We start from the raw sequence: 16,791 nt of genomic DNA, 5'->3' as shown, positions 1-16,791 counted from the left end.
TTATGCYGATCCTGGCAGTTCTTGGAGATGGGCAGAAGGGAAAATAGGGTAACTGTAAGGGCTCTTGTAAAGTGCTGATGGGTAGACCAGGGCTTCTAGAATGAAACCAGGTGTTTATGCAGTTACATATATTATTTGTAGTGCTGATGGTGATGTTACCTAGAGAATAGAACACTGCTGTCTTTATACTTCCCAAAATTTTGGAAGTCTGAAGTTGGAAGGGATTTTTGATACCCTGTAGCATTCTTAATTTAAACTGATGCCTCATTAACTGGGCCGCTGAGCTAGTGATAAGATTTCAAAAGTTGTTATTTACAGGATTCTTAGAAAGTGACAGACATTGACTCTGGGTGTCACAGGTTCAAGGTATCTTTTTTCTACATGAAATAAAACTTACAGCATGGTTAGGGTAACTCTACAGCTCTGGACAGGAATTCTGGCTCAAATTCAGAGGAGGAAAAAGAAGGTTTAGTTCAGGCTTTTTTTTTTTTTTTTTTCATTTGCATTTGCATTTGTAGCATTCCAATGAAGACTTCTGGATTGGATCTCTGCAAATTAAAATCCATAAGCACCTAATTCTTCCACTCAAATAAGGCAGGACCTTGATTGTGGTAGGAGACATGAGTGTCTTTACAGCACCTTGGCAAAGGTGATAGGGAGTAAAACAAGGATTAGGGGTTTTGGAGGGATTTTGGATTTATTTTCCTCCAGTTCTGGTTGAAAATGAGAAATGAGATGCAGGATCTTGAACATGTTCAACACTAGGATGAGTCACCCTATAGCAACGTTTCARCATTTGAATAGTAGTGTTGGGAGTGAAGAATTCACTTTAATTTAGCTTAATTGCTAATTTTGAGTTGCCTCCTAACTGTTGTTACTTTGCCCGTTGTTTCTTTGCCTTATTTGACTTCCTTTTGGAAAGTAACTACAAGGTTAATTTTTCTTTACTGAACCTAAATGTGTTTAAATAAATTTCTCTTGTTAGAAGTCTTCTGGATGGTTTATTTTAGTGATACAGTATGTCACAATTCTTGAGAAACAGATTTCTAAGTTCTCATATCATAATAAAGTGTACCTTTACCAAAAAAAAATCCCTCCGTGGGCATTGTTTCCTACTTTTATAAAATCTATCACTTTTTAGGATAAAAAAAATCTTCATCGTAATTATGTTGAATAGGTTCGTGGTTTGTAACAAAGTTGTCATCCTTATTTCAAAAGCTTGAAACTATAAAAATGGAAATATTGCAAAAGTAAATTCTTTGGTGATGTCTCTTAAGATAGAGATTGAAAGATTTTTTCTAAAACAGATAATATAACCTGAGTAATTTCAGATGTCCCCAAGAAGCTGTCTAATGTATCAGTCTTGAAACTTGTTATGTTGAAGACTGAGGTTGTTTTTATTAAATATTTAACATCCTAGAAGTCTTTCTAAGTGACAGTTTTTGGAAAAACTCATTAATTTTTCTCATGTGCTCTCATTCTTTAATGGTTTATTCAATTTATAAACTGAAATMTTTCTGAAGGTGTGTTGGAACATAGAATACCAAGAGATTTAAGTCATCTTTGGATGGCTGTGTGATTTCATGGTACCTGACTGTCAAATGTATATTTATCTATTTAGGTTCAAACAAAGAAGGAAGAAACTTTGCCACCATCACATAGTCAAAACATTCCAACTTTTTATTTTCCTCGAGGATGTCCTAAGGAAAAAGTGAATATAGATGCTGTAATTGCCAAAATTGAGAAAACTTTCTCTGAATTTCCAAATGAGAGGGCAACGTTAGAAGACATGGGTAAGGTTGCAAAGGTGAGAACTTGCTGGCCATCTTCTTTTCATACCGTACTCCTATGGAAAGGAAAGATGAGCTCTGTGTGCTTGGTTTTCTTGTATGRTGTGTTTTCATCTCCTACAAGTTAGTATTCAGCAATATTCTACATTGTTGATAGCACAGTTATGTGGAATTTTTTGCATTAACTGTGTATCAAATGACCTTCCAAAAACAAACATTAAACCAGAATTTGCACTACTTTTTTTACTTCATAAACAACCAAATACAAAAGGGCACATTGTATGTTACTCTCCATTCCATATTGACCAAGACTTTTATTTAAGGCCAAAGTATTGCTAATACATGTTTTGTTTTCAGATTTCACACTGGCTGGGTTTTTTTTCTCATTCTGCAGTGTGCTGAATGTCTGTTATAAAGACACTAGTAAAGACAGAATGATTTGGTAATTTGATAGCTTTCAAATTATTCCTGAAGAGCTAATTTAGAGTTATGRCAGAGTGACAAAATACTTAACTTAGAAAGCAGCAAATATTTTTAAACTTCTGTGTAACAGACATTTAGCTAGTTAAAATACACTTAAATTTGCATTTTGTTATATTGAAACAATGCTTGAAACCTCCCTGCAAGTCATGGTTTTGGTAACGAGTCTCAGGTTTTCGTCAGTGTTCCTGTAACTTTGTCTGGGGTCTAGAAAATAGAAACTAAGACTGCTCACCATAGCAGGACTGGGGTTTGCCTCACCAGAAGTTTTTTGCTGCTAAGCTGATAGGATCCCTGTCTTCCACAGCTCCTTCCAACACAGAATTGGGGAGGTGGGGAAGAAATCCTTCTCTCTCATCAAGGAAGGTGAAAGGGTCTAGTTACCTGCAATTCAGTGATGAAAGGCCCCTCCCTGAAGAATAATGCAAAGCCTCTCTGTCTRAGGACAATATTTATCAAACTCAYTTTTTTATTTGTTASAAGTACTAGTTAAACTATTGCCTAAGAAGTAATTATGCTTTTRCTCCAGTGACCTTACACATCTTRCAATATTCAGAGTCTTGTTGGAGGTTCTTGGAGATGCCAGCATGTCTGAGTGCTCCCAGCTGCAGTCACTGTTTAGGCGAGTAGGGCACTTGGATGTTATGACTGCAGAAGCTTGGAGCAGGCACCGATGCAGCACTTTAGATGTTTGTGGGAGCATTGGAGTTGGGAACCTGTGACTGTTGAGCACCCTAAAGCAAGATACTGSTGCTCAGGGCAGGCTGACCTGCTACTTAAAATTGGATATAGCACGTGCCATGTGTATACAAGGATGCAGAGGAGTTGAGCCATCCTCTGAGCCAGACCAATGTCAGTTTGCTGCAGTTCAGAAAGTCGTAAGTGCTGAGCTTAGTTTAAAAATATCCAGCTTTTGAGTGGAGCTTAAGATGGACTCTTTTCAGCTGCTTGAAGCATAGACAGACAGACATGTGACTGACTGCATTAATTTATTCGGAATGCTACAAGTTGCCCTGTGTTTTGCTCTCCASTTTTGGATTTCAGCCTAAAGTAGTTGCTTAAAATGAATTATTTCAGAAGGTGAAGCTAGTTTCACAGTTTTTAAAAAAATCTCTCTCTGCTTACTTTTTAACACTTGTAATTTTTGAAGGATCTRTAAATAAAAGAGTAGCCCTCAGATAAGCAATCAATAAACTGATGATGTATTCTTTAATTATAGGCTTGTGAATGCCCACTTTACTGGAAAGGCCCTTTGTTTTATTGTGCTGGAGGTGAACGAACAGGMTATGTGTCAGTTCATAAATTTGTTGCAATGTGGCGGAAGTAAGTAGATTACATTTTTTTAGAAGTACTGCATTTTTTTTATTGAAATGTGATATTTTAAGCTCTGAATGCGATCCTGTCTCTAAAGGGGAATAAAACATTTTCCCATAATCARCCATTGTCAGCGAACTTGTACATGGGAAAATGTAATTAATAATACTTTAATATTTTAACATAAATCTTCATTTACAGGGTTTATGGATTTTAAAATGTTTGGTAAATTACTGACTGTTCATGAGAAAAGTGAAAACCATGGCCCTAACTTGTAGATGCCGGTTCTGGAAAAAAATGCTTTTTATTTCTAGTTCTCCTCTAGTGCAAACTTTAAAACGTCCTTTCATGTAATCAATTACATGGTGTACCCACCTCCTTTAACATGAATGTAAGAGAGAGTACTGCTTTGATAAGTTCACTTGGAGCATGRTTTGACATTTGTAATTCACTTTTGAATRAATGTTGTTTCATAGGCCTTGCTCTAGGATGCCTGCATGAGGTAGCATGAGCAATTTTCTGTGTAGAATATTAAATGGAAATACTTACATTTCAGAATACTTCAGACCTGCTATGATGAGGCTGCGAAGTTTGTTCACCTTCTGATGAATCCTGGGTGTAACTACTTGGTTCAAGAAGACTTCATTCCTTTTTTACAAGTAAATTGCAACTGAAACTAGTTCTGTGAACACAACAAAATTATGAACAGGCAAAGCCCTGAGTATTTTGAACTAAGCATACTTTTTCATTGCCATCATTAAAGTTTATTGTCATATTTAATGCAGCTCACTTTGCCTGATCCACTGAGATGCTAGTGAGTGACTTGTTTTACAGTTAATCATTATGTATAAGATGATGTCTTTTTTAAKAGCTATGGTAAGGTTTAAAATCAATTGCAGGAAAAGTACATGTATTGGAATCTTTTATGTTTCAGAAGGCAGCTAAAGCTGTTTAAGTAAGAATAGGCCTTTGGAGGSCAAAGGAAAAGTGACATAAATTCAAAACCAAGTAAAGTTTTGTTGAAAGAGCAGCAAACACCACGTTTAGAAATGACTGAATAAATCCTTAATTGACTTTACTGAATCGTAGTCAGCCACAGAACTACAAGTTACAGCAATCAACAGTGTTCAAAATCCTTAGCCTATCTAAAATATAGGAAAAAAATCCTATGGTATTCCTAAAATATATGAAAGCTTCTGTTTATCTGATTTAAAATATAATTTTATTTTTAAATAAGTTTGTAGTGTTATTTATGGGAAGCCCTGATGAAAACTAAGTTATCATTAATGATTGTAGTAGTTAATTGGAACTGTTTTGGTTAAGGAAGCAGGTGTGCTATTCTGTGCTAATTATTTTAARTGGTCACTAATGAATACTCTCTGGGATATTGTTATACCTTTTTTTGTAGGATGTGGTGAATAGTCATCCAGGCCTTTCATTTTTGAAAGAAGCATCTGAATTTCATTCTCGGTATATTACAACAGTAAGTGATTTGTATCTGGAAAAGCTATTTTTTTGGTTAACTAAGAAAATGAAAATTAAGATATATGTCTAAGCATCTTTGTCCCTTGGGAAGAGTAGAGTTAGAAKAGGTTGTCAGTCTTCATTTCTACATAACTAGAAACCTTGTGGAGAAAAAGTCTTTTTAAAGCATGATAGTTTTTCTTAACATTTGTAAGGAGTTGCTGAATCTAATACTAGTAGGAGAAGCAGTGAATTGTAATAGTGTTGGATAAGTTAATGAACCTTAAATGAAGAGCAGGCTGTTATCTTAAACACTTGATAGTGGCTGTAGACTGTACTCATTAGAATCCTGACCTTAGTCTGAGATTAATTAAATGAAATCTTGAATGAAACATCTATATTAATATGATTATGTTCAGTATTAAGTGAAATAATGATAATATTGAAGCTGCTTGCCACTTTCCTCTCCGGGGACTTTTCTTCCAAGGAAGATTTTTTACAAGAAAAGTTTCATTTCTGTCTTCCCAGGGTTATGTGACTGAAGCATTTGTTCTGTACCCAAGGGAAAAATCAGTGACATTAAATTTTCTCAACTGTAGACTAGACAGTCGATTCCACTGAAGTCTCAAAAGATTAAAATTCTTTATAATGACATTCAGTTCACTTTGTGCATGTGAAAACTAGCTTAATGAGTATTCTCCAACAAAAAAACATGCAGAGTTGATCATCTTTTATCCCTCTGATACTTTGACCCAGGTTGAAATTGTGGAAGATTTTTTTTGAGAGCATTTGGGTTTTGTTCATTATATCCKTCTTACAGAGACTTGCTGGCCTATCAAGTATGTCCTGCTGCATTAGGTTTTGCTTCTTTTATAATGATTACCTGAGCTCACAGGACTTTCTTGTCAGTTGTGATTGAAGGAATTGTTCTGCCTGTGAGTAGTTTTGTTTCTTAATGGATTTTGGGTTTTATCAAAGCCTATTCTGGTTAAAATTGTGAAAGCTTGCTGCCTGTCCTGAAGAACAGTAGGAAAGAAAAGGTCCTGCTATTTCCAGTTACTTTTCTTTGGAGGAAGAGCTTATTTGAATAGGTCTGATTCTAGCAATATTGAATAAATTAGTGCTGGAAGTATTTTATTAASAAAATTTAGTCTAAAATTCTGTCAGGCAAGTTATTAATGATGATTATAGATTGTTTTACTTATGATGAAATAAGGCATTTCATACCTGTATGCAATTAATTTAACCTTGCTGCATGAAGTTTTATCTAAAGGATAGTTTCAGTTGCAAACCAAACAATCCATTCTGCTGGGTTTTTGTGTATGCATACATATGTGTATGTATATATGCACATGGATTGCATATATCTCTTCAGCACGTGTTTTGTAAGCCATGGAAGCAATCTGTTCTATCTGCTTAGATATGGTATAGGTTTGTTGGTCAGTCTGGTGGTCAGGTTAGTTACATKTGGCCAAGATGGAGCTGAAATAAGTTAAAACTGTTTGCTGTGACAAATGAGATATTGCATTTATTCTGCCAGGATGTTAGGTGCATATCTGAGCTATGAGTTCTTGAAATTGTGGTCTCTGTATTGCACCATTTTTTCTTCCTTCTGACCAAACACTGTATAGCACAGTAAAGGCAATTCTCTGACAATTTGCTTATGCTCTGCCTCAGTTGACTTTAGAAAACAGTTTAAATCTGTTCCCAGTTGTCTTTACCACACATTCAATTTTGTTTTTATTTTTAGACCAGTTAAATGTGTAACAGATGAGATAATGACATGCAGATGGATTAAGTTGCAAAGCTAAGGCAAAAACCTTTCTAGAAAAAAAGCGCTTTGTTGTATAAGCCAAAAATGGGCCTTCCCTAAACTCACAATTAGAATTAAGTTAATTAAGTTTCAGAAGTAGAATAATCTATTCTTCTGTCTGGAGYCATTGAGCCAGCTGTTCTTGTTCAAAGTAAGAACTGAGGAGCTTCCTGCTCTACAAGTTTAAACTTTCTTTCCATGCTTCATCAATACATTCCTCTTCTATTTGTGATTTAAAAATGATTGGTTAGGTTAAACCACTGATTTACTGCAAGTAAATTCTGAAGTGATAAAAACTTAGTCTGTAGGTGGGAGGGCATTTTAATTGCAGCAAAGGGGTTCCTAAAGGGATGGGGATGTTGGTCAGTAACTGCTCTGTTGCAAATATAACACTGCACATGCAGTATTGAGTGTTGCCAGTTAGCAGGTATAGTCAATCACCAGTTGAGCAGTTATAGTTCGTAAAATGTTTAGGTTTTTTGTCTTCTTTGTTTCTTTGTTTGGTGGTGAATGACTGACTTGAAATGTTGACTGGTTGATTTAAGTCAAACTAATTAAGGTGAATACTGAATTCAGTTAGAATATRTTTTTTCTGCTACCTAAATCTTACATTTGTAAAGTAAACCCAAGAAAATTACACTGAATACATGAGTTGTCCAAAATAGCCATAGAACCATTCATCTGGAAAAGACCTATAAGATCATTGAGCTGATGAATATGTAAAATTTATTTAAACAAAAGCATTGAGTACTCAACTGGATGCGTTTGTTTCTGGTTCCAGTGTCAGTCATTGCACAAGAACTAGTCATCTTTCTTGCATACGTTTTTGTTTGTTGTTCTTCACTTGGAAAATATTCATGTACTACTTTTAATGCTATTAGCAGGGTTTTTTTTCCAAGGAACTTCAAACAAAATAAAGTGAAATGTGGAAAAACATTCTCTCTGCACCTGCAGGAAGTAGTTCTGTCAGATGTTGATTTGTTGTGTATGTGGACTTTAGAAGTGGCAACATCTGCTGTGCTCTGATCCTCAAACAGTCCCAATTCTATTTCTGTAAATTAATTCATGAAGTAAAACAGTCATATAACAAATGCAGGTCTTTAAATCTGAAGTAATAAGATACGTTAATAGGTTTATTAGATGATATCCTGGAGATCTGAAGACTGAGGTTATGAAATTGCCAATATACATGTTTTGGGTAGCATATGAGTATTGTCCAACACTACTGAGTGATATAAGGGTACTGCAGCATTGAAATAAAACTTACCTAGRTGAGTTTAGGTGTAGATTTAGAAATGGTTTTGATAATGGATAATGCAGCACAAGAGAAGTTCTAACTAATGAGAAGAATAGAAATAGGGGAAAGATGGAGCTCTCTAATGCAGCTGTACTAAGACATCTTTGACAAATATTTGGATGGGTATTTAATTACCATAGCTAAGGTTTCTTTTCTCTTTCTTGCAGGTCATACAGAGAATATTTTATACAGTAAATAGGTCCTGGTCTGGGAAAATAACTTGTAATGAGCTCAGGAAAAGCAACTTTTTGCAGGTACATAATATCTAAAATTTTGCAATACATATTTCTAAAGGTTTCAAAACTGCATTTACTAAATGCTTAGGGGAATAAYATAAATAACATTTCTTCCTTTCCCAAAAAGTAATGAAGACCCAATTGCATTAATTCTCATATATTAGAATATGTTTGAATACAATTTTTTAAAATCTGGAGCTGTATACATGCAAATGTGTTTGGCAGAAGTTGGGCTGATCTACTCATTCTTCTGTGAATGCATTAATTTTCTACCTGTGTGTTCAGTTTTGCTGTCATGCTGTTTGGTGTGTGTTGTCCCAGAAAACAAAAATTGTTCCACTGAAATAACATTAGATATTAACTTGGTTGTGAGAARTCAGATCATTCAACAAATGTCTTATAAACTCCTCAATGTGTTCTGTTTATCCTTCTGATAATAGAATGTGGCCTTATTGGAAGAGGAAGCTGATATTAACCAGCTGACAGAGTACTTCTCATATGAACATTTTTATGTTATCTATTGCAAATTTTGGGAGCTGGATGCAGACCATGACCTCTATATTAATCGGAAGGATTTAGCCCGACATAATGATCATGGTATGACAAATGAAGCACCTTTGTTTACATGTATTAAATGACCTGTAAACTTTCAGCTGAGGAAGTGGTTTAATGCCAAGGCCAGTTTCATGAGTCTGTTGGTGTAGCTGATCCTGCTGACTCGGTGAACTAAAGCAGGTACCAAGCTATCTGTGATACTACTTTACACCTGCGAATACCACATTTGAGGAAAATTCTGAATTTGAATTCTGTTCTTGGCAAAGAARTAGAGGAAATGTCACTTAAGGGTTGGTATATTATAAATGTTTTGGGTTATTATCTTGGACACAAACCATTTCACTGATATTGTTGATGTGGCATTACTTTTATGGCAAGGTATGGAAAGAGAAAAGGCAAACATACCTTTAGGTACTTGGCTTATTTTAAAGTTTTGCTAGCTCAGTATATTTTGGTTTAATACTATTTAGGACTAGTTAGCAGGTTTACATTTTATGCAAATATAATATGCAAATGACTGTGATTCTGTAGTCTYGCACACTTGTTCCTGTTTTAAATGTTCTCATAGCTTTTATGGAACTTAGATGCCTTGTGCCCATTTCAATAGTGTTCCTTTCAGGAAAAGCTTACTTAAGCACAAAGTGATTATTGGATTATCCCACGTTAAAAAGAATAAACACAATTCTGATTGCCTCTGAAAATTGCTCTAGTAAAGTTTCAGTGATGAAATGACAAAGGAAAACTGCTTTCATTTGAGTGGCTGCTCTGCTGAGTTAGTACATTTTAGAAAGAAAGCACAACTAATACAATGCCACCTGCAATTTAATTTTGCCAATTCTTAAGGATAAATTGGATATCCTTCACAGAGGTTGTGCTCAGTTAAGACATGTCTCTAAAATCCCTGAAATGGTTTCAAAATAGAAGCATGGGTCAAAACCATGTCAAAAATAGACCCCTGTCAGAATCAGTAAGGCATGTTTATTATGTATGATCGTGCCAATTCTATTTTGGCTCTTTGCCAAGGTCATGCAAAACTTAATGGCACTGGAAAACATGATTTGTCAAAAGCTGGGTAATGCTGTTTTATTAATCAGCCAATTTTATTATTTTCATTACAYTACTATTTCTGTGTTAAGTTTGAATTCAGAGCTGGGTAGTTGCAGCTTTGCTTTGGAGACTGTGTTAAGCGGAGTGTGTAAAGTCCTCTAAAAGGACTCAAAGGGRTTAATGAGCACTACACTTGATCTTTCTCACTGATCTGTATATGTAAGAGTTCCAGTAAACTCTTCAATCAGACAATTCAAAGCAAAAATAACTTGCATAGAGTTGACACTGTTTTAAATCTTTCTTCACAGCAATTTCAAATAGGATGATAGAGCGTGTCTTCTCAGGAGCAGTAACAAGGTACTGATTTTGTATGCTGATCTAAGTCCAATTGTATTTTTGTTTGCTAAATTGTATTATATTCCCAGGGAAAAAAATGGCTTCCTCTCATAAAGGAGCAGTGCATTTCMGAATTTAGTATTGTAGTTTAAACTCTGGGAGTACTAGAGTGGTCTTGGAACCTTTGGCACAGTTCAAGTGTTTCACTCTTCTTTCTTTACCCAAATGAACACTGGCCACTGGATATTGTATGACTTAGCAGGACTGGGAATAAGGAAGRAAGAAATGTTAGCATCATTCTTTTTCCATCCCTCAAACCTGTAAAATGTTCAAGGAGAACGGAGCTTTTAAGKACTAATTGTAAAATCAATGCTTATTGCATCAATAAATTTACAAAAGTGCCTSCAGTTGAGTTAATTTACTTTTTTGACAGTCATTCTTCATTTCTCCCCTTTGGAATGACTTCCTCTTGTGTATTTATGGCATTGTATTCATTTTTTAAATGTTTTGCTGGCACAGTACCTGAGCTAGAAAGCAACTGATAAACAGAAATAAAAGCTGAAATGAGTAAAATGCTGCCTGACACTYAGCAGGCACATGTCTAGAGCTTGCTCCTTACTCCCAGACACTTTAAAGATTAAACAGCAAAAAAAGTGTTTTATGAGTGAAATGTAATATGTCTAGGAACCACCTTACCTGACTTTTTACTAGACAGGTTGACTAGGTGGAACTTACTTAGTTGTTGTGGTATTAGAGTAGAAACAGACAATTATGTTCTTGCTATGGACACTTCCTTCCTGGATATTTTTATTTCATTTTTATCTTCATATTTTCATTCAAAAACTTTTAGCTAGCGGAGCTCTGTAAAGCTTTTAAGTTCGCATCACTTCTACCTGAATAGAAATTCTAAAAACCAAATATACTTGTATATAATATATCATCATCAAAAATTAATTGAGATGACTCTTCTGTTAGCAATTAAGCAGTGGCATTGCTGCCCAGGCAGAAAAGCTCTAAGTCCTGGACAGGGTGCTACCTGCCTCTCCAGCTGCCCCTTCCTCTTCACCATTGAATTAGAAATAGAGCACACAAGCTCCTTATCCTGAATGATCAATCAAGTCTGTGACAAGTCACCTTATGAACACTGCATGGTTTAGGAGTAAATAGTTTATAGCAACAAGGAAAACAATMCTTAATTTTGGTTAGTAAAAGCTGGGTTTTCTAAAATAAATTTTCTATCTTTTTCCTCCCTGGCTTTCAAGAGGTAGAAAAGCACAAAAAGATGGGAAGATTAGCTATGCTGATTTTGTCTGGTTTTTGATATCTGAAGAGGACAAGAAAACACCAACTAGGTGAGAATGCATTTTTTTTTACAGAAACAAAGACTTTGTTTTTCCAGTCCTTGAATGGGGACCACTGATGAACAGCTACAACTCTAATGGAAGAAGCTAAACTATAAAAACATGAATGGAAAACTGGCCCAGTTCTTTGCATTATYTTTATTTATCAGTACCTCCTGTTGCTGTTGCTTTACAATGTCTTTCAAGAGGCTAATTCAATGTTACTGTTTCATGAGTTTTGTATGGCCTGTTTATGAACAGGGGTCATACATTAAGGACATTGCAGTTGTTTCATGATGCCAGTGACTTTGGGAAGCTGTGCAGCTACTATTATCTGTATGGTACTGATAAGAAACCTRTTATGTGACATGTCACTAGCTTGTTCAATTGGAAAACAAATCCAAAATACTGAAGTTTTCATATACAATTCAATTTTTCATTGTCTCCCTTGATTTTTTGTGTAAAACCACGTGTTTTAGTCTTCTCCTTCACACCATTAACAAATGTGTTTTCAAATGCAATAATGGAAGGCATAGCAAATACCAGCAACTCTTACTACAGTCAGTGGTGTTTAATGACTTTCTGTGGATTAGTGGAATGTAATCTGAAGTCTAGTTTTGCCTTTAAAACAGGCAACAGGAGTTCTTGAAATTGTGTAGTAAGTTTGTCTCTGCTATTMATGACTGAATTTCAGCATTGAATACTGGTTCCGCTGCATGGATCTTGATGGGGATGGCGTTTTGTCTATGTATGAATTGGAATATTTTTATGAAGAACAATGCCARAAATTAGATAACATGGGCATAGAACCTCTGCCATTTGAAGACTGTCTGTGCCAGATGCTGGATCTTGTAAAGCCACAACATGAAGGTAATAYAATCCTTTTCCATCTGTAACTTCTGTTTTTCTGATTTAGGAGTTAGTGCAGCCTTAAGAGCACTCACTCGGTCATACAAATAAAATGCCTTGAGGTTGTTTTTTCACTGAAGTCTATTGAAGCTCATTAATCAATCAGACTTCTAGCAGCAGGCAGGCATTCTTTCCATACTAAAACTTAATATGCTGCCTTAAAATTCCTTGACAGCTTTTATTTTGTGCTTGTAGCCACATTTAGTCTTAAGTGAAATCTTATCACTGGAGTTGAGGTGAGGCTCTCAGGAAAAGCTCTTGATGGGTCACTCGTCTCTCACCTGTCCCAGTGCTCATTTGATGGAGTTTCTCTGGAGGRAACAGCTTCTAAACAGTGTTTGTCTCTGAGACAAGAATTGATTTATAAGCCTAAGCTGCCCTTAGGAAATTCATGACAAGGGGCTTAAAATTACCAGAATAATAAMCTGTTCTGTGTTTTTGGCTATTTTTTACATCCATTTGAACCTTCACAGAYCTGCATTCTATTCTCCTGCATTTGACATTGTATCATCTTTAGCTGATGAAACTTCAGTTTACATTTTACACCTGAAAAAAAACTTAAGAAGTGAGCATGATGTTCCATACAATTATGSTTAGACAACAAGTTAGTAAGTCTTGCTTATTGCCCACTTTCTTTCTAATATTAAGAATATTTAAATTACAAGAAACTTAATTTTTTTTTGATAAGACAGTTGTCATTTATTGAGGGGTTTTTTTTTGCGTACTGAGAGAATTGAAATGACTCAAAGCAATGTCAACTTAAAAAAAGTTGACTCAACTTAAAAAATGACTCAAAGCAATATCAACTTATTAAAGCTTGATATTCTTATTTAAACCAAGTTAAAATGGATTTACTAGGTGAAAACACCTCTCTAAAGGCAGATAAAAATTGTAAATTAAAAAGGAATATTAAGTGTGATTCATCTGAAAGCTCAATCCCTGATATCAGTGGAATGAAGTCTTAGACCAGCATTGTATAATGCATGGGGACTGGGGGGCATTTAAAATGAAGTGAGGCAAGTTCTGAGAATTACATTTGAGTTATATGTGTTGCTCACAGTCTCTTCCTGAGCTCAGTAGTTTTCTTCCAGTCTTGTATGTCATGATTCTRAAAGGCAGACATTTCCAATAGCCAATAATGTTTCTGTTCTGCATTTCAAATGAAATTAAGATTGACGTATCTCGTCTGTGTCATGAGGATGATAGGCTATCAAACACAAYCAAGATGAGTTATTTAGGGTAACGAAACTGAAAGCCAATTGTGAAGGTTTGATTTTTTTTTTTTTTTTTAATAAAAACTGTGTGATATTTAAAAGGTGGATTAAGAAAAGAATCCTTTTTTTTTATAATACAAAAAACTAGCAGCATAAAATTACTTTTATGTAATGTTTCACTTTGTAGATTGGAAACAAGAGAAGATACTTCCATAAAGTTATAGCGAAACTGCAGTACAGCTTCTATAGAATGCTCTGTGTACAAAAATGCAAACTTTAATTTCTGGAGACCTGAATTAATTACTTAAATTTCACTCTAGTTTTGTTGGGGTYTGAGGCAGTGGCAGGCATCTGCATGAGCGTTACGTGTCTAAGTTCCCATTGCAATAAATGGAAACCAGAGAGCAAATCAATGAACCAAATATAGGAGTCAAACTGGGAGCTTATGTAACTGGGATTCAAATCATTTGCTTGGTTGTGGAGAGTGGCTGCCACTTGAGATGGTGCAGTGCATCAGACATCTGTGTGGGTCTGACAGATACAGCACAGGTGCCACRGGGGATTTGTGATGTTCTGGAGCACCAGCTATGAGCCAGGCAGAACACACTGGGGCCCTTCATGACAGATGCAAATGTGGCAACCAGGTACAAATGGGATTTGAATTTTGCTTCCCTGTGATACCCTTGAGTWACACTTTGTTAGAGGCTGGGACAGTATGCTGAGGAAATATTGTTCCAAGTCTGGCTYTTATTGAACTCTTCCATAACATCTTCAGTTAGCTCCTTCTTAATTAACAATGGGAGATTATCTRGATTCCAGGTGAATCAATAAAAGGGAGTTTTAAGGATAGTCATCTGTCTTCCCTTGTGTATCTTATATTTTTAGCCTTTCTCCAGAAGCGTTAATATTCAGCTTTGAAATAGGGTAACATTTCTGAGCAACCTGACATATGCTTCTAATGCTTAACACATCCATTGATTCGAGTCTTTAAAGTATCACACTATAAAAATCAAACAAAACACCTCTGAGCATTTAGYTTTCCTCCCAAGCAGTAAATATTGATCAGACTGGACAAGTGTGGCAATCTTGACTCTATGAAAAATTCATCTGTATGAAGCRTAGTCACACACTGTCATCTCTGTCATACATTTTTCTGGTCAAGTCAGGGAAGAGAGGGCTGCTGCCATAGGAGATTCCTACCTGCTACCCAAGCACTCCTTGGCTAACTCACTGGAGACTTCTCCCTGTTGAGAAAGCTTAAACTGATACCTTAAATTATGTTTAATAGCTAAGGGAGGTAGACTKCATCTCACTCCAACATACTGACTGACTGTAGGATGGCAGCCACAGCAAGGAAGAAAGTCTGAAACATTTAAAAGTTTTGTACACTTCGAAGGGCACATCTCGAGGTGTGCATCTCTCCCACTGTATTGAGCATCAGTGACAAATGTTCTTGAGCAGTGATGATTGAGTAATGATAATGTACCCTTTGATTCCTCCACTTTGGAGAAAGATAACTTCAGCTCTAATTATTTTATCTCTAATTATCTCATAATCTCCTTCACAGGAAAAATTACTCTGCATGATTTAAAGCGATGCAAGTTGACAAATGTGTTCTTTGATACCTTTTTCAACATTGAAAAATACCTTGACCATGAACAGAAGGATCAGTTTTCTATGTTGCGGGTGAGTATGAAGCTTTAAAAGTCTTTATAGCTACATGCTTAGCAGTTAATACTTCTTTGTTTAACATGCAATGTGATTGTTTAGGATGGTGAAGGTGACAGTCAAGAGGTYTCTGACTGGGAGAAATACGCTGCTGAAGAGTACGATATCCTGGTAGCAGAAGAGGCAGCAAGTGACCAGTGGAATGATGGGTAAGGATGTAGGAGGAGGGTTGATATGAATCCTCTCTATTTAAGTGGAGCTTCACCACCACTATCATTCATTTAGAAAAGAAAAAACAAATCCTTCTCTAAAATATGTAATTAATGGTGTATGAGACTACCAAGTACATTTGTGTGAGCCAAAACTCTTATTCTAGAATATTTATCTCTTTTTACAAACCCTTGTTTTTAAATGTGTAGCTTGCCGAATTAAACCGTCAGGTGACTTGTTTTCTGTTTAAATCAGTGGTGAACTCATGGGAGAAACCCAAGGTGCAGCTCTATTTTTAGTTCACAGTGGATTCTTAGTATCTAACTGTTCTTTGCCCTATGTCTGTCTCTGAAAGAACAATTCTAATCAGCATGTAACACCTTTATAAAGCAGTTCTAAAGAACAGATACTGCAGTATCTAAATCTCATTCTCTGCACAGTCCTGTTAAGTAGATGGAAAAAAGTCTTATGGTGAGATGAGGTTCAGTACTGGTTGGGAAGACATGCATGAACCCGAGTCACCCTAACCCGGGAAGTGGTCAGTTCTTTGATCTGCCACCATAAATCTTGACAGAGACTTTGTGGTTTTTTAAAAACTATGAATTACAGATTGATCCAACCTGAAGTGTTGAAGCTAACCTTTTTTAAATACAAACCTTCACTGAAGGTTTAGTTAAACATTTAGCTRAACATTTCATTATCCATCTATTCATCTGCATCAGCAGCAGGTGGTTGTCAATAATTTCTGGATTAACAGCTGGCTTTTGCTTTCCAGCATCTGCTTAAAAGTATGGTTGCTATTGCTTCCCAGCACTCATGGAATCCAGACTCTCAATCCAGTATTCCTTCTCTTTTGTCCTGTCTACTGCAGCTGTATTTCATTCTTCCTAACTGAGCCTCATTTCAGCTTTCTTGAAAAGAATTTGAGGTGTTTCTGGCAAATACTTAAGGTTTTGCATTTGTCCATTTCTAGTCTATGAGCAGTTGACTGAAGCTGTGTGTCAGTGTGTGCTTTGAATCCTTTCAGTAGAGCTGCATATCACAGTGGAAAGTTCATCATGTGAGGGAGAGTAAGCTGTCTTCAATTCAGGGAATTATTACAGAACCCTGGYGCTGTT

At 35.9% G+C, this 16,791-nt stretch overlaps 1 protein-coding gene across 1 annotated transcript in view; it reads left to right on the top strand.

The window, feature by feature from the left end:
* PPP2R3B (protein phosphatase 2 regulatory subunit B''beta) overlaps positions 1–16,791 on the top strand; it is a 43,420-nt gene that overhangs the window by 25,309 nt on the left and 1,320 nt on the right. The window contains exons 3-13 of the mRNA XM_057368127.1: positions 1,622–1,807; positions 3,490–3,593; positions 4,141–4,243; positions 4,993–5,067; positions 8,326–8,412; positions 8,835–8,991; positions 10,305–10,353; positions 11,595–11,684; positions 12,367–12,542; positions 15,363–15,481; positions 15,566–15,672. Coding sequence (XP_057224110.1) covers positions 1,622–1,807; positions 3,490–3,593; positions 4,141–4,243; positions 4,993–5,067; positions 8,326–8,412; positions 8,835–8,991; positions 10,305–10,353; positions 11,595–11,684; positions 12,367–12,542; positions 15,363–15,481; positions 15,566–15,672 — 1,253 coding nt within the window. The remainder of the gene's footprint in view (positions 1–1,621; positions 1,808–3,489; positions 3,594–4,140; positions 4,244–4,992; positions 5,068–8,325; positions 8,413–8,834; positions 8,992–10,304; positions 10,354–11,594; positions 11,685–12,366; positions 12,543–15,362; positions 15,482–15,565; positions 15,673–16,791) is intronic.

This window comes from Malurus melanocephalus, unplaced genomic scaffold (genome assembly GCF_030028575.1).
Source record: "Malurus melanocephalus ecotype Western Australia unplaced genomic scaffold, MMel_1.1 scaffold_88, whole genome shotgun sequence".
NCBI lineage: Eukaryota > Metazoa > Chordata > Aves > Passeriformes > Maluridae > Malurus > Malurus melanocephalus.
This window is presented reverse-complemented; position numbering and strand designations above follow the sequence as displayed.